The sequence below is a fragment of the Vanellus vanellus genome (genome assembly GCF_965231255.1).
Source record: "Vanellus vanellus genome assembly, chromosome: 9".
NCBI classification, from domain to species: Eukaryota; Metazoa; Chordata; class Aves; order Charadriiformes; family Charadriidae; genus Vanellus; species Vanellus vanellus.
Genome location: NC_138914.1, coordinates 24,136,625 through 24,161,961, shown reverse-complemented (window position 1 = coordinate 24,161,961; position 25,337 = coordinate 24,136,625). Strand labels below are relative to the sequence as shown.

General features: G+C 38.0%; 1 protein-coding gene across 1 annotated transcript in view; it reads left to right on the top strand.

Annotated features, from left to right (window-relative positions):
* The window catches only part of NUP210 (nucleoporin 210), a gene marked incomplete at its 5' end in the record, with an annotated part of 68,135 nt that overhangs the window by 4,309 nt on the left and 38,489 nt on the right, over positions 1–25,337 (top strand). The window contains 11 exons of the mRNA XM_082487661.1: positions 5,346–5,482; positions 6,290–6,421; positions 10,347–10,443; positions 12,769–12,919; positions 14,645–14,777; positions 15,641–15,799; positions 16,279–16,347; positions 16,663–16,769; positions 17,888–18,028; positions 19,272–19,409; positions 23,079–23,234. Coding sequence (XP_082343787.1) covers positions 5,346–5,482; positions 6,290–6,421; positions 10,347–10,443; positions 12,769–12,919; positions 14,645–14,777; positions 15,641–15,799; positions 16,279–16,347; positions 16,663–16,769; positions 17,888–18,028; positions 19,272–19,409; positions 23,079–23,234 — 1,420 coding nt within the window. The remainder of the gene's footprint in view (positions 1–5,345; positions 5,483–6,289; positions 6,422–10,346; positions 10,444–12,768; positions 12,920–14,644; positions 14,778–15,640; positions 15,800–16,278; positions 16,348–16,662; positions 16,770–17,887; positions 18,029–19,271; positions 19,410–23,078; positions 23,235–25,337) is intronic.

Below are 25,337 nucleotides of genomic sequence, written 5' to 3'. Positions count from 1 at the left end.
TGTGCTGCTCTGACTCAGGTCTGTGTTACCTGAGTACGTTGGCTCCAAACCGGAGCAGGTAGCGTGAGGCTGCGGCACAGGTGTTCTGCCAGAGTTGAAGAGGCAGAAGAACTAGTTGTGTTTTTTCTCTTAGTTGATGTGTCTACCTGCAGGGCAGGTTTACTGTTGAAAAATCTTTTCCCGAACCTGAGCATAACCTGCCTGGGAAGGAGGACAGAAAGAGAAGGGGTTATTATTGTTTTTGGGCAACTTTCAGTGCTGAACACCCCTGAAATATTTTAAGACTTTTGCTGTCTTTGGGTGTGGGTCTCGCCTTAGCAATTAAAGCTTTAAGGGTGTCTACATGTGAGAAGGTTTGACAGAGTGGATAATTTGAAATAATGCAAAATATGACATTTGTGTTTTGGAAGTAAACTGCCATTTTTTAGTTTTATTTTTAATTTGAAATCAGGCTAAGCTAATTTCAGAGCAGCTTGTGTAGACCAACCTTTATTTATTGCCTTTTCTTAGTTGGAAGATGACTATCACTAGTGCGGCATGCCGTTTTCCTTCATGCAGCTAGAAAAGGTACAAAGAGAAGCACTTAGGGTAAAATTCTTTTGGCCACCAGTTGATTTGACAAAATATCCAAGTTACTGTTGGGCATCTGGGTTGGATTTTGAGAACAATCATCACTGGCTTAACTCTGCTTCCTTTGAAGTTAATGGGCATGCCAGCTGATCACCATCATAAAATCCCATGAGCAAAAGCTTCATCCTTGGCACATTCTGTGCTGTGTGATGTTTCCATTTGCTTTTAAAGCAGAATTGGATGGAGGATTTTTTTGCTGCTTTTTGTTTTCCTGGTACAATAAGAAACATCCTGGGAGAGGACTGAGTAAACAATAGAGGGATAATCTGCCACTGTGTTGTTAAAAATCCTGAAGAGTTGAGGGAAATCTGCCAGGCTCCCTCTGTGTTTTCATTGGAATGGGTTCAGTTCCCATATTCTTGGTTCTCTGGGAATCTGGTTTTTTTTTCATATGACTACAGTTGCCTGGACGCTGCTCTGGCTCTAGTCTCTCTTGTCATTTTTGTATGTCAACAGCGTTAGTCCCAAGAGTGACTAGAAAGAAGGTAACTAATGTATCGGTCAATCCAGTCTTACCTGACTCCTGAAAACCTTTACCATCCAGTTTCCCTCTGGCTGCGTGTCTGCACACATGCCTGATATAAATTCTAAAAGATTAGCTCAACGGCCAGTCATGGTGCAGCTCTGCAATGGTGGATTTTTGCTAATTGAGTCAGTTGAGTTTAGTTTGAAGAGCTGACAAAACAAAATAAAATGCTGAAGCAATGAGAATCAACAACAGTATTGCTAGAGTGAGGGGAAGAATAGTGTTTGCCTTTAAACCAGCTGATCAGTAAATTAAGTACAGTTCTGAAAGTATTCACGCATGATGTTACAGAAGAGTTGATTAAAAAAATGCAGGCATAGGTTTGGGTAGATCTGTAGGTACACTCTTGGCACACAGTTCTGTGTTTGGGGGTTGAAAATCATGAAAGACATGGAAATCAGCAAAAGGACTGGCAGTCTTTATTGCTAGTGTCATTGATTCCTCTGCAAGGAGGATTTTATTCTGAGGGAAGTAAACATTGGGACTTCTGTTAGCTTTTCTTCCTCACCTCTTCACTTTTCCTTCTCGTGCTTCCCTCCCCTGCCTTGCTCTTTCTTATAGACACTGGCGTGGGATCGAGAGCTCGTGCCAGAAATGCTTCCCATTGCTTGCTTCTCAGGATCTAATTTTGACCACTGACAAGTCTAGCGCTCATATCACACGCTGACGTGCTGCCCAAGATCTGCTGTAATTGGAAGATGGTATAAATTGCAGTCTTTGGTGTCATTTTAAAGCAAAGTTTTCTTTTTCTTGTCCATCTCGGACACAGTAGTGGTGCCTGTGTGTATTATAGCAGAGTAATGCCGCTGTAATACACAGCCTATTTGATCAGTGCCTTAGCCTTTCTGTACTTGACCTTGAATTGGAAGTAGCTGTAAAGACAATGTGCTTTTGATATTGCTGAATGATAGAGCAGGATCATCAAATATTTCATGTTACGGTGTAAAAAACAATAGTTGTGTGGATTGTTTTTTAATATAAATCGCAATAGTAAACCAAGCTTCCGAAAGGCCCTACTTCACCTGCCCAGTCCAGGTAATTGTCTAAAATAGCAGACATCCTATTGGTAATTAAACTAAAAATATAGTTGTATTTCAAAAAGTAAGAAATTCAGCTCATACTCTACCATCTATTTTAAACTACTGTCATAGGCCAAATAGTATCTAATCTCAGGTTCGCTACTCTAGTGACAGCTAAGAGTTAACTGGCATTTAGCTGTAAAGGCTTAAAAGTTCCTTTATAATTGTGGAGTGTATGTAATTTTACAGCTAAAATTTAATGCAGGCTTTTAGTTTATCTTTGTTCCTTTCTTTTTCTAGTCTGAAAAATATCCTCTAATTAGATTTAGTTTCACAACACTGCTATTAGTGCAAACTGTAGTGGTTATGTATTACAATACCTAACCATATATTATAAGAACAAATACAAAACACAGCAAAACCCCTGTTGTGTTGTAAACACAATCAATTTCAGACTGTAAGAGCACAAAACCCCTCAAATTAATAAAAAAAAATCTAATGGCAGAGAATATTAGGCGATGTAAAGAACTAAATAGGAAAAGTAAAAGTCAATTCCATACACATAATGCTTATTTAAAAATACCTGAAGATCTGCATGCTCAGCTTAAAAAAAACCTACCAGCCAAGTACAGAGAAAGCCTTACTGCTTGTGGGCGCCAACCTTGTTTAAAGAAACTTGCTAAATGTTGGAAACTGTTTCACGATTGCCTAAGAAGCTACAGAATAACAGGAAAATAACTAATTGTTCACTCTTAAATTAGTCTCTGTATCGCAAAATTAAATGCACTACTGGTATAGAAAATAAACCATATTGTTTTAGAAACAGTATAAACCCTCGTATATAAAAATATGCTCATTTGTGTACATTGCTTAGGTATCAAGAGTATAAAGATTCTCAGGTTCAAACTTCTAATTGGTGTTTAAGTTGTCCATTGCATACTGCTGTGGGTTGTTTTTCCCTTGATCAAGTAAAATACTTTGAAATTTCTGGGTGAACAGTTGCTACTGTTGTTTCAAAATCCTTTAAAACTAGTCTTCGTGTAAGCGAAATATTGTTGGGAGCACACCAATACTATGAATTAATAATTCATTGAATTAATGAATTTTGCCCAAGACAAAAATATCATACTGTGTCTAATGAACCTGTACTCTGCCATTAACATGCACAATTAAAAATGTTCTGACTGGGGTTTTGTGCCCTTGGATTACAAGCTTTTGGGGCCTCATTATTTGGACAGGATTGTATGATAAAATCCAGTCCCACGCATAGGGAACGAGAGAGCTGACACAAAGTTATTTTTATTTCATGTGAAATTTCTGTGAGAAATGCAGCTTTCACTGTCTTACTAACTGCTTCAATCCAAAGGGATCTTGGTATCTTGCACGATTGTATTTGTCTTCAGAATTGTGCTTTTCATTACTTAAGGTTGAAAACAGGATTTGCAATTTCATTCCAGTGACCACAGCCGGACTGGTCCATCTTTACCTGGACTGTAGCGGTTAACTCTAAGACAACTGAATGTATTTGCATGTGTTATTTTTTGAAATGGATACGATTCTAGTTAACAAGAAATTTTGTTCTTTACTGTTTTGGATTGGTTGGTTCTGCCAGTAATAAAAGTAAGTAAAACGTGTATCTGGGAAGAAGGGCATGTATGATATTGCTGTTTGTTTGAAACCCCCCTCCAGCTCCTTGCTGAGTTAGAAGATTTTTCCCATGGACCACAGGTAGGCAGTTTTGAAAATCCTCCAGAAGAAAAGTCTAAATCAATCCAGCTTCACCGTCTTTACCAGGTGGGGATCTAATGCCCAGTCTAGATTGCATTTCCCAGATAATGCAATGTTTTCAGCACAGCTGCTGTCATCATCTGGGAGAAGCAATTCCTGAACAGCTTTGTCATCAATGCTTTCTTTCATTGTTTTAATCCTTCAAAGGACCCTTGTGAAAGAGCTTTGACTCGGGATCACTGAGCAAACAGCGATGGCTGTTTTGGGCGCTTAATTCGTTAGCTGCTTAAGCAGGGTGCTGGGCTCTGAGCTGGAGTCCCTGCAGGCTGCCTTTCTGCTTACTCTGCAGTAACTCCTGCAGGTGTGGCGGGAGTGAGGAGCTGTCTAGAGCAGTCACCACCCAGTTGTCCAAAACGGTTAGTCAGCAGTTCATCACACTTTGGAGGGGTGATGTTCTTCAACTATTTACAAGAGGTATGGCCTGCTTGAATATTCTAATTGCTTTGACCACTCTACATTCAGGCCTCAGATGTATATTGCTACTATCTCAAGTTTAATTTCAAGCGGCTTCATTTTAATAACTTTTAAACTTCTTCCCCCCCCCCCCCCTTGACATTTTTTGGCATGCTGGAAGTGAGAACTGTGCTCCATGTCCATGGTGAGCTTCACACGAGCCCATTCCTGGAACAGTTGTGTTTAGAAAAGCCATACAAGTCAGAGTAGGAAGTAATAGATGTATCAATTTTTAGGTTAAAACTCCCATGTTCACTAAATCTTTCACCAAAGGTGATTATACAACTTTGCATGCTTATGAAGTTACATACTTCAGCTGAACAGACTAAATCCCTTTTTTTTTTTTTTTTTTTTAATTGCTTGGTTAAGAAATGTTGCTTTTTACTTGTTCAGAACCACCACCATAGCAAACATACATAATTGTAATGTTCTCTCATCACGGAAAATTTCAAATTTTTTTCAGAACTTTGTTTCAAACTTGTTTTGAAAATGCAATTACAAGTGCGAATGGGGCTTTAGAGGAATTATTTCTACCTTCTACTTCAGTACTCTCTATATGTTTTTGCTTCTTCCACACCTCTAAGCTAATAAATAGTCAGGCCAAAGGCTTTGTAACTTCATTAAGTAGCTGCGTATAGCTTTGAACTGACTGAATTGCATTCAGCAGTGAACACGCCATGGTAGAGAGAATGCTGTGTGTATCTGCCTGTACTCTGGTGTGCTTCTGGTCTGTGCTTTCCCCCCTCCTCAGCCTGTGCTTGCTTGGGCTGAAGTCCTTGAGGAGCTGTTGCAATCCAGCTGTTCTGGAAGTCGGGTCCTGACCATGTAACACGTCTTACGTAAATTATTTTGGTGGGTTTTAAACCAGATCTTTGATTTCTGTCTAGCAGTAACTTAAATCCTGCTAACACAACCAAATAATCTTGTAGGTCTTCCACCAGGCCGGAGGTTGCGAGCATAGAGCTGGCGGATCAGGATGAGCGCCAGTGTTCGCAGAAAGCTGTTGTCCAGGCACGGTCCTCACAGCCCACACGTCTGACAAGTATCATCTTTGCTGAAGATATAAGTAAGTTTTAACTTTTGTAAGCACACCACTACTTGTTTATGGGCATCCTGGCATCCTCCAGAAACAAAGTAGAGATTTAAAAGTGCACAAACCAAGAAATTTCTATTCATATGCATAGTCATTTTAGACTTTCCATGGGCATAGTTTTTAAGTTCTGTTTGTTGAAGTCCTCAAATAAGTGCTAATTATATTGATGATGCATCCAGGAAAATGGGTAATTCTTTAAAAAGAAAAAAGGGGGGGGGGGGAGAGCAGTGGGTGAAAATAATTTTCAACATACACTTTTTATATAATGCAAATTCAGATGTTTTGCATTTAGAAAGCTGGAAATTGTCTTTGTGTCTGTCATACAGTTTACCTGGTTAGTTTTTGTAATGACAGGTAGGCAAAACCAGATGGTCAATTAAATGTCTTGCAGTCAATAAATGAAGAAGTGTATAGGGGTTTATCGTCTGTGGGCAAAAGTCATTAAGTTTTCTAGGACATGAGCCATGTCTGACAGCTGCACTGTAGAAACTCTTAATATGTAGCCAGAGAAAATGTTTGTAACTGTTAATGTAGATGGAAATTAGAATTTTTTAAGATTTATTCTAAAGCTCAGTGAGGAAGGGAACTGCTTTTCTTGCTTGCATAGCCACCAATCACCATTTGACCAAGAGTTTCTTAGTCAAGGTCATGACCTAGTTTCAGTTCCTTCAGTGTCTTGTGTCATTGGCTAAATTTGAGGATCGTTTTGTCTTGTTGGTGCTCTTGATGAGCATGTGCAGTGTTGCTGATTTCATGTGCTCTTTCTGATGTCTCTTTAAGTGACTGGACAAGTGCTTCGTTGTGATGCTATAGTGGATACAATTCATGGCATCCAGATTGTGTCCACAACAAGAGAACTCTATCTTGAAGATTCACCACTGGAGCTAAAAATTCAGGCTTTGGATTCTGAAGGTAAGAGATTTACTGATAGGAGATAAAACATAAATTGAAACTCTTAATTGTCTGATACGTGCACCAGTTTTATTTGCGACACAATTGAATGTTAAAAGCTGATCTGAGTAATTTAAAGGGAATTCTCTGAATAATACATTCAGTAACTTATTGTTTTTGTTTAAATTTAAAATCTACATACAACCTGAATAGGTAAATCAAATACTGTTTGATTTTCAACAACTTTTGCTTGCCTTTTTTCCTTATTTTCCCAGTAAACTTAACTCTAGTGCTGAGGGTATTTTTAAAAATCAGAATTTAAAATAATTAAATCAAAGGTGTCAGCTCTCGGCAATTCTACCTCCAGGTCAGGAGTAGGAATGTAATGGAAAAAGTCCCAACATTTGGCCTGTTTAAGTGTTCCAGCAGGATTTAACTAGGCTGAGCAAGGCTGCACAGGAATGTGAAGTAGTCTGGGTTGGATTTTTTTATTTTTTCTTTTGAGCTGAGATGGTCTAAGGAATTTTGCGAAAGTACATTTTATCTGAGTCTAATCAAGCATCCAACAGGATGTTCAGAGATAATGTTGAAGACAACCACCTATGCTTGGATTAATATCTCTTAGATAGAAACACTCGCTTTTGGGAGGTACCATTTAGGCTCATAAAAGTCAGTGCATTTGTGCTGAATGTGTAATTATTTAATAGGAGCAGAGAACTTCTGCTTTTCATACTGCCTGTAGCATCAGAAAAAGAATCATGATGCTGGTAAGAATTTTGTGCTTTGGTTTCAACAATCGATTTTTATGTACACATCAACACTCACACAGACCAACTGATTTTTAGGACAACTACTGGACTGAAAGGAATTGATATGTCAAGCGGCTATAAAAGTTTGATTTGTTTGGTTTGGGTAGTTAATGAGCCTGTCCTACATTTGTTTGTTTGTAAGCCATGAATGCCAGGTTATGTATGGCAACATGTTAATAATGACAAGTAATTTCATTTTCTTATACTGTGCGTAATACCAGATTCGTGGCTTGGCGTTTCTGCAAACTCTCAAGCATGCTGAATGGACAAATTTGCCTTGGAAGCCACCCAAGTTAGAGTCTGAACAGGAGCAGTGGTTCAAAACACACGAAGAACATTTAATCTGCATGACTGAAACAAGATTTTGGTTAGAAGCCGTAGGACCAAACTTCCCAATCTAAGTTTAGGGGATCAGGATACACTCAAAAGCTTTGAAAACCGGTTCCTTTTGACCCATTTAACCTTGGGATCCATCCCTGGGAGAGCTTTAGACATACTGGACTTAGTTGTCTTTCTTGGCACACTTTAAAAAAAATAATTAAAAAAAAAGATTCAAGACCAGCAGCAAGTTTATTGAAGGACATAATTGTTCAGGAAAAGTCAGAGAATTGAATAAGGGACTTCTGAACACTTTTTTTTTTTTTAATATTCAGAAGGTGACAAAATCAATATAAAGTAATTATCCAGTTCAATGAATATTGGGAAAAATATGGTTAGGTTTGCTGAGAACTTGCACAAAGAACGGGCGTCGAGCCTATTAGTGCAGCCTGGGTGAGAGGGAGCGAGAGAAGATGCTTTGTATCAGCTGTTGTATGTATATAATGTTGCAGTGAGGTAGCTTTTTCCCTGGTATGTAAAGTTGTTAAGTAGGCCCTAGGGATGTACCCAGTGCAACTTGTGTTGGGCTGATGGAGATCACTGCATTTTACATTACCAGATTATTGCATCTGGTATGGGTCAGACCATTCTTTCATATTGATGATTCTACTCCTGTGAGTATCGCTATATCTTCACAAATAGTTTCCTTCCTTATTGTCTTCCATTTATATATATTGTCCAGTTATTTTTTTCATAAGCTATATTTTTTAATTAGTTACATTAATGCAGATTCCTTTTTGTACATGTTTTTAATAAGCCACTCCAAATATAAACTTGATCCTCAAATAGTACTTCTCAAAGATTACTAATGCAAGAGAGGAAGATGACCATGGAGATCTTTGGCCAAATTAAGTATAGAATGTAGAGGGTAAAAAAAAGTCATATATTGTTTTCTTTTATCTGTTTATCTTTGCTCAAGTTATTTTCTTATGACTTAACTAGAGGTGAGTTAAATAAAAGAAGAACTTCGAGATGTGAGTTTGCATTTGTTTGGCTACGAGTGTGCAAGGCACACTGGTTTCCTGCCCCAGCGAGGGAATAGAGCACATCAAGATAGTTCTCCTTGTTTACTGGGGTTTGCTCCAGCCTTGCCAGTGAGAGCCGCTTCTGCTGAAGCATCGCAGAGGAGCAGCTCTGGGCCGGGTTACGGCTGTGGAGCAGGAGCACAAGTCACTGCCTACGTTGACATCTGAGGAGCCTGGGAGGGTAACATTACAACTCCTGTGACAGCTGTGTGATCCTGCAGGGAAGGACAAATGCGTAATACAGTTCATGGCAAGCGCTGTGCTGCCTCTGGTAGGCTTAACCTGCAGACAGCTGCTGCCCCCCGTGCTGTGGAGATTGCTGATCCTGTCTTGGCTGAGTGAGACCCTGCATCGTCTGGGGAATGCCCATGATAGTTTGTCTTTGATAACCTGACGTTGCCTTCGTGGTGAGGGACCCCAAGCCAGGACGTCCAGGCCCAGTGATGGTTCAGGGGCCACAAGGATGGGTTTGTGCTTTTGCTTCCAGTTGGCTGCGGCATTGTGTCCAGGCGTAGCCTCTCCATAGTGCCACCACGTGCGTTTCTCCACTAGCCACCTTATTTTCAATTGGAGAAAAACAACAGAGTGTAATACAGCTTTGCAAAGCTAAAGCATGCATCATTAAAGAAACTTAGACTTGAATGCATGTTAAATAATCCAGTCTCAATCAATTTTAATTATATTGCCTTGTGTGTTCAGAGTTTTGTGGTTTAAATCCTATTTATGTGGGATTTGGAGCTATCTGCAATAAGTTATACAGAAATGGGAGAAACAATATAGACTGTGTTTTGTGTTAACATGTCTTAAAATACTTTTGTGGCTTAAAAATGTCATAAACCGTTAAGCATAAGAATTGGATAATAAATTTGCTTTGATTCTTACTTTATTAATTTAGATATAAATGTCAAAGGGAGTAACGCAAATGAAAATACATTTTAAAATATAGTAAATACTGGGATTTCGGTTCTGTATTTATTTGTGCCAGTGGACACTGCAATTCAGAGCAAGACTCATCTTGAAGATTGTAAGATCTTTCATATTAGCAGCTTATTACACTTAAATGTAATCATAATAAATCTTTTGGGTTTAGTCTGTTTATTCCTTTCTGTTCTTTTTGTTCCTTTTTAATGTTTACAATACCTCATGTTCTAGTAGTCCACAGTTCTTAGAAAGATGGTGCTCAGTTTGAGTTCTTTGACTGAAGACTTATTCCTGTTATGGGTAAAGCATGGTTGTGCTCAAAACCAAAACAAGCTATGTGGAAAGTGCAGTTCATTGGTGCTGTGAACTCAATTTACCCAAATGGTATCTCAGATCTACATGTTTCAAAATGAAAGATTGTTTATCAGGTTTTTTTTGTATGTCCTGCTACTATCCAAGCAATAGGGTACGGGTTTTGTGGTGAAAGGGGAAAGGAGGTGGTGGGTGCCAAGGATATCTCAGGGGCTGACAAGTGGAGGATGGGTGGCGTCTCCTGCACCTATCTAGTGGGCTGTGTGAAAAATATGAAGCGGCACATGGTGTTGCAAAATGTAAACAGAAAAGCCAGTTAACAGAAACACCTTAAATTTGCCGAAGCAAGCAATGTAGACTGTGATTTTAACTAAATGCAAATAGTGCTTCTTTTAGGGATAAGATAGAGAAATTGCCTAGGGGAAAAGTCATAGTTTGTCTTCCAGGAAGACTATATGCCTGTTATTTATTTTTGTTTTAATCTGATTGTTTGATTTTTAGGAAACACTTTCAGCACATTGGCAGGGTTAGTCTTTGACTGGACAATAGTAAAAGACACAGAGTCTGATGGCTTCTCCGATTCCCACAATGCATTACGGTAAGTTCATTTAAATTGTTTGCCAAAGTCTCATGTCCATTAAGTTTGATGCATATAAATATTTCCTCGCATCTAGGCAGTTTACCAAACTGATGCCTGAAATAATGCTTATGGGTCAGTTGTTTCAGAGTGTTTTTTTTAAGTGCCTACTCAACAGCCTGAGCACTCTCATCCCTGTTTAACGTAACCACCGATAGTGTTAATGAGCAGCCCAGGTACCTCTAATGCAACAACTAGAAATAAATAGATGCAATTATTGATCTTCCTGAAACATCTTGTGCAAAGGGAAGATTTATCAGTATGGCTGTTATCTCAGGATTTCAGCAGAGACATTTAATTTTTAGTATTTTTTTTCTTTTAAGGAAAAAAAGTCCTCTTCCATTTCATAAAGGGCTTTCTGAACTTGAAGAGTTTCAGGTTTTGGTCAACACTTAGTTCTGGTATTGAAATAGCTTGCAAAGTATCTAACCTTTAAATTGGAAGGGACCAAGTGGCTCCTTGTAAGCTAGGTGCAGCTCATAAGGCCAGGTGAAATAAGACAATGAAAGGTATTCAATGAAGCTATTCAATATATTGCCTTTCAGACAAACCAATGAATGGAAAGCACTTGCTTGATAAATAAGCCACAGTGCCACTGAGTCAAAGAACCAGTTAACTGGACTTTAGAAGTGTGTATTTTGTGGAAACATCTATTGAAAGATCTTGAAAGGGCTTTTCAATTCGCTAATGAGATAAGTGTTTTTCAGCATTGGTGTATAATAAGGAAATATTGCCTGTGTGTAATGGAGGCGGAGTTCTTGCCCAAAAGTCAGAAAGCTCATCTGTGGCAGGGATAGGAATAGAATCCAGACTGTGATTTTTTTTAATTGTATTTATTTGTTTTATTTCCTCCTGTGTTTGTCACCAGACCAGTTTTGACCTCTGTTTTGGTGGTGGTGGTTTTCTTTTTTTAATTTATTTTATTAAGCATTCGCACTATGTAATTTTACAGTGATGACTTCATTGTTCTGTTCCTCAGTGGCTTCAAACAGAAATTTGAGTTTCTGTGCTTATTAAACTAACCAGAATTGAGGGCTACTGAGCAGTATGGGACATTTTTCAAGCTAGACTCCAAGAGTTTTGTCTTTGCACTGACATCAGCTGGTGTCAACACACCAGGATCCTGTTATCTAGCAGTATTATGCTACGATTATATGCCATGGTGAATCTTGACTTTGCTCAATGTGAGTGTTGGTAGAAAAAATACCTCCCTGATATATGCGAATATGACCAGTCTGCAAACACATGAAACACGAGGTTTTCTCACAAAACAGTTTACAGTCATCTCTTGAGTACAGCTTCCGTCAAAACTTACCTACCGTATAGTAGGTTTGTAAGATGAGATAGATTCAAACTCACACACCAGAGGCTTCAGTTAGTTTAGAAAATGGGTTCCAGCAAAATGTAGGTAGATTGCAGGACATAAAATAATGTAGGAAATTATATAGTCCTTTAAAGAACCTGGCTAGTCCATACGGAGTCCTAGTCCATACGGAGCTTCTTGTTTCAGTATTTGCTAGAGATGTGATTTTAACCAAACTGCTATTGATATATGCTCTTCTGTTAGCACAGCTATATAACATAAAAATGTTCTAATAGTTTTACAGCCTTGCAAAATAAACAATAAACTGTATAAATTTGTTCATTCATAACTGTTCTCAATATGGCTTTACTGATTTTACTGGGAAAGTGCACGTAAAGCCAAAAAGATCGTATGTGTACAGAAGCTGGCAACCTTTAAAGCATGGTCCTCTTCCAAGTTCTGTCCTGTTGTTTACCCATTCACGACAAATTCCTTTCCTCGCTGTTGTCACGTCGTTGAAATTTCTAACAGTTACTACAAGTATTCTGCTTGTAGATTTTCTTTTTCATAGTCATTTATTTAATGCATCGTAGATGCTTCATATAGGTCAAAGTTATGTTGCAGTTTGTTAAGCTTTTATAAACATAAGCTTTGGATCCTTCACATCAGTTGTTCCGCAATAATCTAGAGAGTTTTTGCAGTCTACACCTACTGTAAAGACTGGAGGGATCATTAGAGACATGTGCAGTCTTCCGATATCTCTTGAAAGCCCACAAACAAGCTTCAAACAAACTTTTATCAGTCACAGAAATTAGCTGCAGATATTTTGAAGAATGAGTAAAATTTGGATATCTCGTCCCAGGCAGACATCTTAAGTTTGCTTAAAAATGGAAATAGCTGGGAGTAGATACTGTTGTTGTTCCTCTGTGGGTTTACAAAGATTGGTTAACAATTTTCTGTTCTCTTTTTGGTTCACCTTTCAGTATACTCAAGTTCTTAGAATCCACTTATATTCCACCTTCCTATATATCGGAAATGGAAAAAGTTGCCAAGCAGGGAGATACCATTTTGGTGTCAGGAATGAAAACAGGGAGTTCTAAATTAAAAGCAAGAATACAGGAAAGCGTCTATAAGGTAAGGAACTTGCATTCATCTTTTTTTTTAAATCATTTAGTCTTACAGTTCTTTAAGTTTGCCCTGACATATTGTTCCCATTGTGGATATCAGTGCTGCGTCTCTGTCTTACTGGATTGACTCTGTAGCCCATATGACAAAAGATGACAGTGCTACTCTTGATCACCCTGAAAGGCTTGGAGTTCAGTGCAGTTACCTAACCCAGGATGTGCATGTGCCAGAGATCATTTCTAAACTTAACTCTCTGACAGAAGGCCCTGTGGCAGAGCAATACCCTTCAAATACTTCCGTACAATTTTATTATTCCTGGTAGTAATTCATATTATATATATAACTAGAATCATGCTGGATAGGGCATTGGCCCTTTAGTTCTTTTTAAAAATAACAAACTAGAACACTTTAGGTCTTATTTTCAATAAATAAATATCTAGAACAAAGATTGCTATATTGGATATACTTTTATAATTCCTGTTGTGCTTGAAATGAGCGTCACGAACACTTTGTTAATATCTAATTCTGCCTCATTAGATTCTGGTCTCCAAGGAAGGGCTTTGGGATCAGAATGTCTGTTTTAAACTGCAGTATTGGCGGTCTTCCCAGCTGTGATGTAGATCCATGCTGTTTCTTTCTTTGTAACTTTCGGTGACTGAGTTTTTCATTTAACTCTGGGAACAGAGTTGTTTTTTCTCATCATAGAATTTACAAACACCTGAGAGAGTTTTTATGGGCTATCGCTTACAGGAATACTTGGCATTGTGCTAGTATCAACTTAATGCTGCACCTCAAAAAAAAAAAATCCTTCTATAAAATGGTGGTGTTTTTCTGAAGTTCATCTCGTATCTGCAGTCTGGTTTTGCAGATTTGTGTTACTACATATTGTACTTTAAGTTTTTCCTTAAAGCAGAATTGCCTTGGGTTATCCAACCCATACCTGTAAAGTGTTCTATGAAAGTATTATCTAAATGTATGTAATACTAGTAACGTGGCACAAATAATAGTGCGTGTTAAGAATTGTATTTTCGTTACAGTTCTACCTAATTGTGCTGAATATAGTTACTCTACATGATATCAGTCTGTCTTTTTTTTTTTCTTGAATGCTTGTAGCTTGGTTGGTTTTCTGCTTTGATATTTATTTTTCTGAATCAGTTTTGAGCTGATACTGTAAGTGAAATTGAACTAATATTGTTGCATTTGCAATTCTTTATGGCTTTCTGGTTAGTAGTTCCTTTAAATGTTTCACTGCTGCCAGACAGCATGTTTTCAGTGAACATCCCTCAGACCATAATAGAATTTATACAATTATCTGTTGTATTCCTGATGTAATAGACCAATCGGTTTGATACAGATTCCGCAGTGAAGTTATAATGGATATGTTGCATAGTGGTACCATGTTTTACAGTAGAGAAAATACATTTCTAGATGTCTGAATAGTCACTGTGCATCTGTCTCAAGTTTTTTTTTTTATTCTCCAGAAAACTGAACCATAATGATGCCCATACAGACTTGATTTTTTTTTTCTTCAGCCTTGCACAGTATGCACAGAGCAGATCTCTGTACCATTCATTGTCCCTTGTTGTGACAAAATTTGAGATAATAATAAAGAGCCGATTACAGCAAGTAATATTTTTTACTTACAAGTTATAAGTTATTGCTGCATGGTCTGTTTCAAACAAATAAGCTGCTTTAAATGTGGTTGCTTTTTCTTCTTTTTCCCTCTATCAATAGCATGTACAACCTGCCGAAGTCAGATTGCTTATTTTGGAAAACATCCTTTTAAATCCAGCATATGACATTTATCTTCTGGTAGGAACATCAATCCAGTACAGAGTTCAGAAAATAAGGCAAGGGAAGATTACAGGTTTGTCCTGTTTTGTTTGGGTTTTTTTTATTTTTTTTTTAATGCTTTCTGTGAATTTTTAACTGCTAAGAAATTTTTAATTGTGCTTAAACTATAAATATTTAATACTGTTTTCCTAAACCACACAATAACTACTGTTTAGTTTTTTCTATAAAAAAAAATGTGTCTGTAAAGGATGTACTCTTGCAGATTTGTCAAAGATATGAAGGTAAGGGTAACCTAGAATAGGAGCCAATACTATCATTTTAGGTGTACTCATTTATTCCACATTGACTAAGAAACTGTGTCTGACTTTCTTAGTTAAAACAAATTTAGATTAGTAACTTTTCTATTAGAAAAGTTTTCTTGACAAATGGATTTGCCCCACTTCTGCAAGTGTGGGTTAGCTGGCTTCTGTCCGTTTAAGAGTGTGGAAGTTTGTAATTGCATAAGTTGCTTACAAGGAGCCTGGGCTGGTAATGACTTGATTTATTTTTATTTTTTTTTATTATTTTTATTTTTTGAATAAAACCAGGGCTCACTACATCAGCTAGTAGCGCAGAATGGAGCAGCAGAAATTATCACTAACTCACAGAAAGTAATTTAATCACTTCTGAAGCTGGGAATGAATCGGATGTTAGGTATAAACAGTGGGATGATAGTAACTGGAAATTTCAGCTTCAAAGATGTTAAAGCTAAGCGAGAAGCTCATTTTGTGCGTGTGTTGATATAATCACAGAACTGCTATTTCTGCAAGATATTAAAAATACTGATTTAATGTGTGCACTAGGCATCAATAAAAATTAATCAGCAATAATTAGCAGCATCCAAACACTGACACGCTTGCTTTTATTGTTTTGTATGTTGTCTTGTTTTTTGTACAGAATTAACGATGCCATCTGATCAGTATGAACTGCAGCTACAGAACAACGTGCTTGATCCAGAGGGAGAACCATCGTGGCCGGTTGCCAAGTTGGACCAGGCAACATCAGTTGTAACTGCATTGCAGCAGGGACAAACTAACCTCATACTTGGGCACAAGAGTATCCTTCCTAGGTGATGCTTTTCCATCCAGGTCTTCATGGCAGGCGACAAACTTTCCACCCTTTGCAGCACAAAATGATAAAATTATCCACATTTTTACCAGTAGGCTTGAAAATTAGGAGCACCTGGTAGATCCATAGAAAGCAACACTGCTGTGAATTCAGTCTCAACAGAGCTGCCTGATGCCTTGAAATGTTCTAAGAAATTGAGTTGGCAAAAGATGAATTAAATCATGTCTGTTCCCCTCAGTCAATGTGGAAATGTGATGGGGCTTTATTTAATTTTTATATTTAAAGCATTGTATTCTCAAGTGGAATCTCTCTAAAATTCTCACTGTCTTTCAGGGTAGTGGGGTTAACGTTTATTTTCAGAGTACAGTTAGCTAGAAATATCCAAAAAGGCACAAGGAGCCCTAGGAACAAGCTGATTTTTACTGGACTTTTGTTAAAATTTTTCTGTTCCTTTACTGAGAGTTCAGGTATTCGCATGCAAGGGGTTTCCAGACTACCAAACAGCACTATCTACGTTGTAAATCCGGGTTATTTAGGTTGGTACTGGCTGTAGTTTTCCTGATTGCTTAATAATATTTCTTGCCTTGGTTTTCTGTTGGTGTTTTTCTGTGTTTATATACACGCTTCCATTTCTCGTATTACTTTTCATAGAAAAGTTATTTTATTCATAAAAGTTGTTCAATGTGAAATAGGTTTAGTAGTAAATATTTATTTTTTTTTTTGTCTCTGTATTCAGCAGCTTAAAACAATGAATGTGCATCTTCATTGTGTGGGCACCAGAAGCAAAATGCTTATATCCATTAGGTAAAGAGGCTGTTGGTTTGCGCTGTTCAATATTTCCTGTTTTGTAGGATTTACAGTTCATCCAGGTGACAGATGGGTCCTAGAAACAGGCCGACTTTATGAAATTACAATTGAAGTGTATGATAAATCAAGCAATAAGGTGTATTTATCTGATGTAAGTTGAAATGTTGATATTCTGAGTGTCTGTCTCCTAAATCCTGGCTTTCTTTGAAATTAGTTGAGCAGTTTCTTACTTACATTGTGTTAGGACATTTCAAAATATATTGTTTCTTGTTGTTTCCTTTCTTCCCTTTGTTTTGTTGGGTTTTTTTTTGTGGGTGTGGTTTTCTTTATTTGGTTGGTTGTTTTTTTTTAAATAAAGCACTCTGGGTGATTCATATGAAAGTGCCCATTAGAGTCTAAGTGCTGTAGAAAAAGCAGGAAGAAGTTGGACAATGCACTTCAAACACGTAGCATAGGCATTGCACTGGAAATTGCAAACCAGTGTAACTGGTGGAGAGCAGTACTAGTACAGTACTCCATGTCATCAATGCCCCCCAAATATAATACTGTCACATCTAGAGGCAATCTTTCCTATTAAAGAATGAGGTGTAAGATAGGCTTATAATACTATTGGGGAGCTACTTGTTTCCTTTGCTTTTAGATGATTAGCTAGCACTAAAACTCTTCACTGGTTGGTAGTTAAATAAGATGAATTCTAGGTACTAGGTACCAAATATACATTGCTCTTTTTTTAAAAAAAAAAAAAAAAAAGCAAAGTTTAAATAGTTCATTTACAAGCAGAAAAAAGCTATTAAATTACTGCTTTTCAGAATATCAAATATTATGTGATAGTTATTTTATTTGCGCTTACTTGCTTCCTGAGATAAAGATCTGAGTTTCAGCTAGATCTCAGAAATGTTATTGGGGCAGTATATTTGCATGTTCTTCCCCTTTTGTGTTTAGGAATGACAAAACTAAGAAAGTACTGTAAAATATTAATTATTTAGTGGTATAAATATTGGTACTTTTCATGTTAAGTTACATGTAGCTGATAATTTTAAAAAGTAAATATTTTCTGTAGAGTTGGTGTTGTGTCTAAAAGAAATAATCTTGTTGAAAGACTGAAACTTTCATAGAGAAAAATTCTTACTTGGTTTCAGATAAGTTTCTTTGAACTATGTTATTAAACAATTGTTTTCTTGTTGATTTGTTGCTAATACGTGTGTGGCTGTCCGTACAGTATTAATGTCAGTTACCTGTGGCAATATCTGTTTAATGTTCTGTTTTTAGAATATCAGAATTAATACAGAGCTGTCCAAAGAATATTTTGAGGTGCAGAAGTCCTCTCTGAATGGATCATATCATTATGTGAAAGCAATAAAGAAGGGTCAGACCATTATTGATGCTGCACTGACATCAGTAGTAGATCAGGTATGTTCTCATAGTCACTCATCTGCTTTACTGGTAGGCCTAAAAATAATTTACTTGCGTAGTAGTGACCTAATAGTGACATAGTAAAGGAAATCTAAGAATTACGTGAGTCTAAGCCAGCTTTGTTTGAATACATTAAGAACCAAATTCTGAAATCCTTACTTCAGGAACACTGTCAATTAAGTCAACAGAGGATTTGCTTAAATAAAGACGAGGATTTTGCTAGCAAGTGCATGGCAAACGCTTGTTAAAACTAGTGGTGCACAGCATTGATATTTTTTTTCGTGGCAGATACTTATGTGGGCACGTACCGTTTCCTTGTGCTGGTGCAAAGGTCCTCTCACATTCTCTGAGTGAATTTTACAGTTTATTGTGGTAGGATCATCAGTGTCATACCCTGGCCTTGTTCTGCATTCAGTTACATTTGGAAAGTTTTCTGTCCTTTGGTAAGTGATGTTAAATGCTGGAATGAAAATCTGCCAAATGTATCAGCCTGCTAATTTCTTCAAATTAATATTCATTAACTTTCTGCTACTTGGGCAGGCTGCTGAATGTATGGCTAACTAGGGCACGTGGTGTGAAAGTGATTTGCTTTGGCTTGAAACTTGGAAAAATTCAACACTTCAACCCATTTGCTGTGGAATCGTTTTAGTGATTCCTTGAGTAGGATTTAGTAGGTCCTTGTATATGATAAGCCATGCTTATTCTCTGTGTCGGAGAGGTACCCTTGAATGAAATAAGGCCCGCTGAGAGCTGTTTAAGTTTTCTTCAGAATGCCAGTAAGAAACAGGGTGTTGTGCCAGAAGGTTATGGCATTACAATTGCAGCAGAGTTGTAAGGGCCAGTATTTCGGGATGAGCTGAGGAATAGGTCTTTTAGGCTGAGTTTTGTCTTCATCTGCTGCAGAGTGGAATGAGCAAAGTGTGCAGGTGTGGAGTTACTCAATTAGCTCTCCAGACAAGATCTCAAACCCCAGGAGTTATTGCTGTTTGCCTTTTAAATTAATGTGGGCACCTGTATCTCCATAGTAATGCTACTCATTTAATACAATAGAACACTTTGCTGCGATGACCTGACTATTTACTCACAGGTAACACGGTTCATAAGCGACCCTAAATAGTTGCTTTCCTTTCTCTCTGAGATGTTTTCAACAACTTGCCTATGTATGGGACCTATTAATTGCCTATTAATTCTAGGAAGCTCTGTGGTGCTGTTTGTAATACTGTGCTCTTGCTTTTTGTAGGATGGAGGTGTTCATACATTTCCAGTTCCAGTGCGAAACCAGCAAGATGTTGAAATATATGTTCCCATAGTTCTTTCACCCAGCATTTTGACGTTTCCTTGGCAGCCAAAAGCAGGAGTCTACCAGTACACCATACAGGTATGCCAAAGAAGTACCTACATGGAGGAAGTATTGCTCAAGCAGGCGCAGTGAAGCCTGTAACCACTTATATAGAGTTGACTTTGGATACTTCAGGCACGGGGATAGCCAAAACTTTATTTGGAGGAATTTTGTTGGATGTTAGTTGCAGGAGTTAACGTGTAGTTTAAAAAAAGCACACAAGAAACCAACAAACATAAAATCCCACCGACTTTTACCTCTTGTCTTTCATTCACTTCCTCTCTCCCTCATGCACGTGCCACATGCATCCTCATAGAGTCGTTTGGAATTACAGAAAACATCCTAGGTACAAAACTTCATATTAATAATTAGAAGATACCATTTGCTGTAAAGGGATGAAATTATGGGAGCATGAATCAGAGTGAAGTGACTGCAAAAAGGGCATGACAAGATTAATTATCAGTCTTCGACATCAGTATCCTTCACTCACCACACATCTCATGCTTCTAAAAAAAAAAAAGTTAAATGGAGGCAAGGGTCACAGTTTCATTTACAGTATGCCCTTCTAATGGGACTTTTTTATCACACTTCTTATGTGTATCTTTGCTCCCTTGCTGCTGTCCTCCCATACACTTCATGAAGCAAATGGCTTGTCATCCAGTATCCAGAGTATGGTCTAACTGGAGGAAGGAATGGTGTGCTTCCCCAGCCCAGACTCTTGTACTCTTATACTCTTGTACTCTGGGTATAATGGTACCCAGATCCTGCACTCACGTGTTTCATTCACAGTTCCTACCCCTCCCTTTTAGCATGAAGTTGTGCTGAGTTTGGGTCTGTCTTCAAGTAGACAGTATACAAAAAAGAGGCGGCGGGACACATGGTGTCTGAAGTAAACAAATCAATCTCATAGGCATAAAATTGCATTCTCTACTGTAAATCTGAAGTTAACGCCATTGAGTTTGGTGCTGTCAGCTGTACTTTCAACTTCTGTGGTATTAGAGTTTAGTCTGGTTCATGCTATACCCAACCACACCAGCAGAGTGTGGTAAAAATTCTTAGTACAAATACGCGTTTTCAGTACTTTGTCATAACTTCTAGAGTTTTCCCAGTAAGGGAAAGTAAATGTTTTTCTTTTTCCCACCTCTTCTACAGTTCTATTCTTGTCTCACCTTATCTCGCATATGTTATCAAATATCTCACTGGAGAGCATTCCTTTGTGTTACTCCAATAATTGCATCAGTATTCTTTCTTTACAGTGATGTTTTTTTCATTAGAAACATAAAAACTTTTTTCTCCCAACATAAGAATTACTTTGCATTTACTGAAACTGAGAACATTTTCCCAATCTGCCCATTCCACAGTACTAGCGGTTGTTAACAATAGCACACAGCTTGACTGTTGTTCCTGCCTGTAGATTAGTGTTTGCTTCCTACTCAACAGTTTTTGAGTCAGGCTATTTTGAATTGGTGAATAGACTTTTTCTGAAAATAAGTTGAAAGGGATTTTTGGATCTAGCCAAATTCTGTTTATAGCTAAAGTAACTCCTTCCAGATGGTATCAGAATGACTTTTAGGTTTTACTTAGTCAGCTGTCTGGTTTTTTGTTGATTGCTTTGTTCATATTTGTGCTAATAAGATGGCTTCTGTTGCAAGTAAAACAGGAAAGAAAAGATGTTTCCTTCCTTCCTTCCATGCATTAGAGAAGTGAAGTGCTGTCTTTGTGAAGTTAAGCACATGGAGGTTTTTTTTTTTTCTAGCAAGGTCATCACTGTCACTCGTAACAGTTTGTGGAGTGGAGTTCAGCTAACAGGCTGTGGATAGCGATTAGACTGAAATAGGAGCTGGTTTATCTTTTGTCTCCTCAGTGCAAACTGAGTGCTAGAGAGAAAAATGTAGTAATGCATCTGGTTTGTATGGCAAGGAGATGTGACTCCACAGAATTATTAAGATCTCTAGTTTGTTTTCTGCTCATTTCCCCTATTTAAATTGAAAATATCTTTAGAAAGCATTCAGGACTTTTACATTCTTTAAATGTTTCTCACCAGATCCCACGTAGCTCTTTCTGTCACACACTATCACATATTTATCCATTTGTCTTTGTCCAGTGCTCTTTCTGTAATCTGGTTGTTGACATGCTTGTGGGAAGGAAAAAGGAAAATGACTGTCCTTTTGATTTTTTTTTTTTTTTTTCTGTTTAAAGTTATTAGCTAAGCTGCTGCATAATTTAGATTTGTTTATTTTTCACACTGTCCTTCTAGACAAGATTTATTATCTTGTCCATTTTTAATTTAATCATGAAACGGGTTAGAGCAAATGCTGAGGAAGTAAAAGAAATGAAAGCAATGCACATAAACAAAAAAATTGCTCTGATGTTCACCCTTGTTTTACTGTGATGGAACTGTGAATTTTGTTTTGGAGTGTGAAAGTCTCTTTCTTTTTTTAAACTTGCTTTAAAAAAGCGTTATGTTCAGTATACCTTTCTGCACAGTATTTGTCTCAACAGTCACTGCCTATAGCTCACAATAATGGTTTAAAACCTGTGCATTTTACAGTATTGTAATGGTTGTGTTTCTTCAGTAACTAGTATCTAGGCGGACAACACTCTACGTGTGCTGGCAAAGTGGGTTTTGGCCTTTCACTTCATAAAATATAAGCCTGCAACAGGGATAACCCTGTCTGGCTGCCAAGTGCTTGTACAGTGGGTATAATAATTTGTCTCTATTGATGTGGACCACAGTATCAAGTAACTAGTTCTTACCCTTTCTGTAGAGTAATTCCACTCACCTAAGCTCTTCTAATTGTGACATGACATTTCAAGAGCTGGGAGCTCTAGGAAAAGGGTGGGGTTTTCTTTTTTATTGGCTTGGGGTTTTTTATGGGAATCTGCATGATAAATCCGAGTTTACAAGTTTGGCAGTTACTGACTCCTTCCTTGAAAAGCCATTGTGGGAATGTGGCCTGTATATTTGGCAGCCCCTCGCAGTGCTTGTGGCAAGAGTGGGCAGTTTCCACGTGTGCCTATCGCTCATTCCATGACCGATCAGTTGCTGGAGCAGCATGTTTGTTGAGTGGCTCCAGGTAGACATGCTGATTTTCAGCATAAAAATAAAGAAGTAATGCTAAGAGGAGTGTGACTTTTCTTTTTCTTTTTTCCTCTCTTTCCTTATTCCTTCCCTTTCTCCCACCTTTCCTTTAGACCCCTTAATTCCTATTGAAAGAAGCTAGTAGGTATAGAGTGTCAAGTTAGCAGCTCTGAGACCCAAAATCAGCTCTTCGGCTGTCAGCAGCAGAGAAACAGTGGGATTTTTCAGAAGTACAATAATCCCACGTGCCAGGCCTCTGGTGTGCCGATTTGTGAAATGTTCTGCTGACTCTAAGCACTATCAATCACTGGGATTTGTGAGCATCAGACTTCTGCAGCTGGGAGAGAGATATGTGGGTTAGCAGCGCTGGTGAGCACATGGGTGACGTGCCTGAAGAAAGCTGAAATTAAAATGGATGAAGGGTGGTAATCTTCTCATCTCTTACTTGACCTGGCTTGTTTGAAAGCTCTGAGGTGTTATTTTATTTGTATTTTCTCAATAATAGCATTGTCGTTGCTCAGCATGCCCCTGGGTTTCATGCAAGATACTCAAAGGCTTGACAGCTAAGAAATGTGAGAACCATATACTCTATAAAATATTTGAAAGATTTTCTCTCTGTGTTCTAGGCTCATGGTGGAAGTGGAAATTTCAGCTGGTCCTATTCTAACCAGGCAGTTGCTACGGTGACAGTCAAAGGAGTAATGACAACTGGAAGTGATATTGGCGTCAGTGTCATTCAGGCAATTGATGTTCAGAATCCATTGCATTATGGAGAAATGAAGGTAAAACTCTTATTTTCCCCGATCAGTCTTGAATATGGCTTCTAGAAACAGTGAAGAAGCTGAGAATGCCATAGGCATTCCCCTTGCAAAACTGCTCCCAAGAGACTTCCCTGCCTGCCCTGTGGCAGGTTAAGTGATCAGTGTCAGAGTTTGTGCTTCTGGGGTTTCAAGTTCTCTCCTTTGCATTAACCTTAGTCCCATTTCTGCCCCTTCTTGGTTTCCTTGGCAAGTCTTTTTCCTTGTTGAAAGTTTTGAGTGCAAGAAGGAAGTAGTAATCTACTACTGGCCTAGCCATCTCAGCAGACAAGCCAAACTAAGAATGTTTCTGCAGGGTAAGAGGTGGGTGTTTTCCCTCCATATAAAATGATGACAGATATCATCAAGATGTGCAAGGAAATTCCCTGCTGGAGAAGCGGCTGAAATGCTATTCAGTGCCACAGAATGAATCTGGAGACCAAAGCTGGGCAAGAAAAAATAATCTTTTAGAAAAATTAGGAGAAAATGGGAATGAAAAATACATCTCCCAAGAGGGATTTTGTGGTCTCTGTGAAAATCATACCCTATTCTTAGGATTTGGTCAGGGTGATCAGTGTGTGATGTGGAGTGAAGAAAATACAGGAACAGTATATGTAATGGCCCCACAGGAAAGGGTGTGCAAAGATCAGTGAAGAAGCTGCTCTGGTTAACACTGTAAATCTACAATCATAAGTATTTTTCTCTATAATATTACCGATTTGGAAATATCTCCTGGTGTCCTTGGACACAAATGATTTTCCTTAATGAAACCGTGTCAGTGCTTACTCTCTCTGTCAAGCTCTTAAGAACTGCCAGACCTTAAGAATAGAATAAGGTTAAGGATAGAATAAAAACTAAAAGTACTGCTGTGTTGTATATTCACTACTGTGAAGTAGTAAAAGAGTAAAAGAGTAAAAGTAGTAAAAGAGTCTTTTACCTTCACAAAATCAGACGTTTTAATACATGCTTTACCTCTGTGCCTTTTGCAAAGAGCTAAGCGTTGGAATGGAAACCTGACAGAGAAGAGGAAATTTGCTCCCAAAGTCAGAAAATCTAAGAGATAGTGTACTGAGCACGTGTGACTAATCTGTGATCCAGAGGCTGTGTTTGTCTAACGGCATGGTGATAAATGAAATAGGTTTGTTTATGCCAAGCAGATACTATTGAGGCTGGCAAACAATCTCCATCTGGCAAAGGCTTTATAAAGGTGATGGTCTTTGTTTCTGAGGGAGCGTAGAAGTTGATTTAGGAAGTACGTCTTGCAAGCCCTGGGGCAGTGCACCTTCCTTCCAGGATATATGCCTGTAATTTAGCAACTGGTGGGGAACAAGCTGATTGCATCAGATATACATAGATTAGCTATACAAAATATCTCATAAATTTTAAGTATTCCCATGTGCGGCACTGCTGTAATTGTACTGCGCTTCTGTTGCACCAAAGTAAGGCCCTTTTGATAGAAATATTAAAAAATGTGTTTAGACAAGACTGCTAAGTCTGTCCCATAATGAAGAGAGCTGTGTAAGCAGATATCTTTCCTCCCTTTATTATTTTTTTTTTTTTTTTTTTTTAGTATGTGTGTTTTGGGAAAGATCTTTCTAACCAGGTTTTACTTGGAACAACTGAATCTACTAATGCTGTTTTTTTTGAGGGGCAAATTAGCTCGTGTTTTGTGCTCAGATGATTTATGTCAATTCTACAAAATGGATTTGAGAGAGGTACTAATCTTCATGCTTAAAATAATGACAGAAATCAAAATTTGTGCAGAATTTAGTTACAGACTTGCTCTGAAATTACTCTCTGGACAACCCAGGATGCTGCTTTTTAGCAGCGTGACAGTTAGCAACAGGAGAGATAAAGGAATGAAGATTTTAAGTTAAAACTTCTTATCCTCAAACATAAGTCAAAGCCTGAAGACAGAAAAAATGCTTCTTTCCATGTGATCTTTCAGAGCAGCGTATTGCACAATCTGAATAGGTTATTTTTGAATGCCTTTTTTCTTGTGTTAGGAATTGCATTCTTCGTAGAGTAACTCTGAAGAGTTCTATTTACTGACCTCAGTGAGCAAGTTTGAGGAATAGTTACGGATGT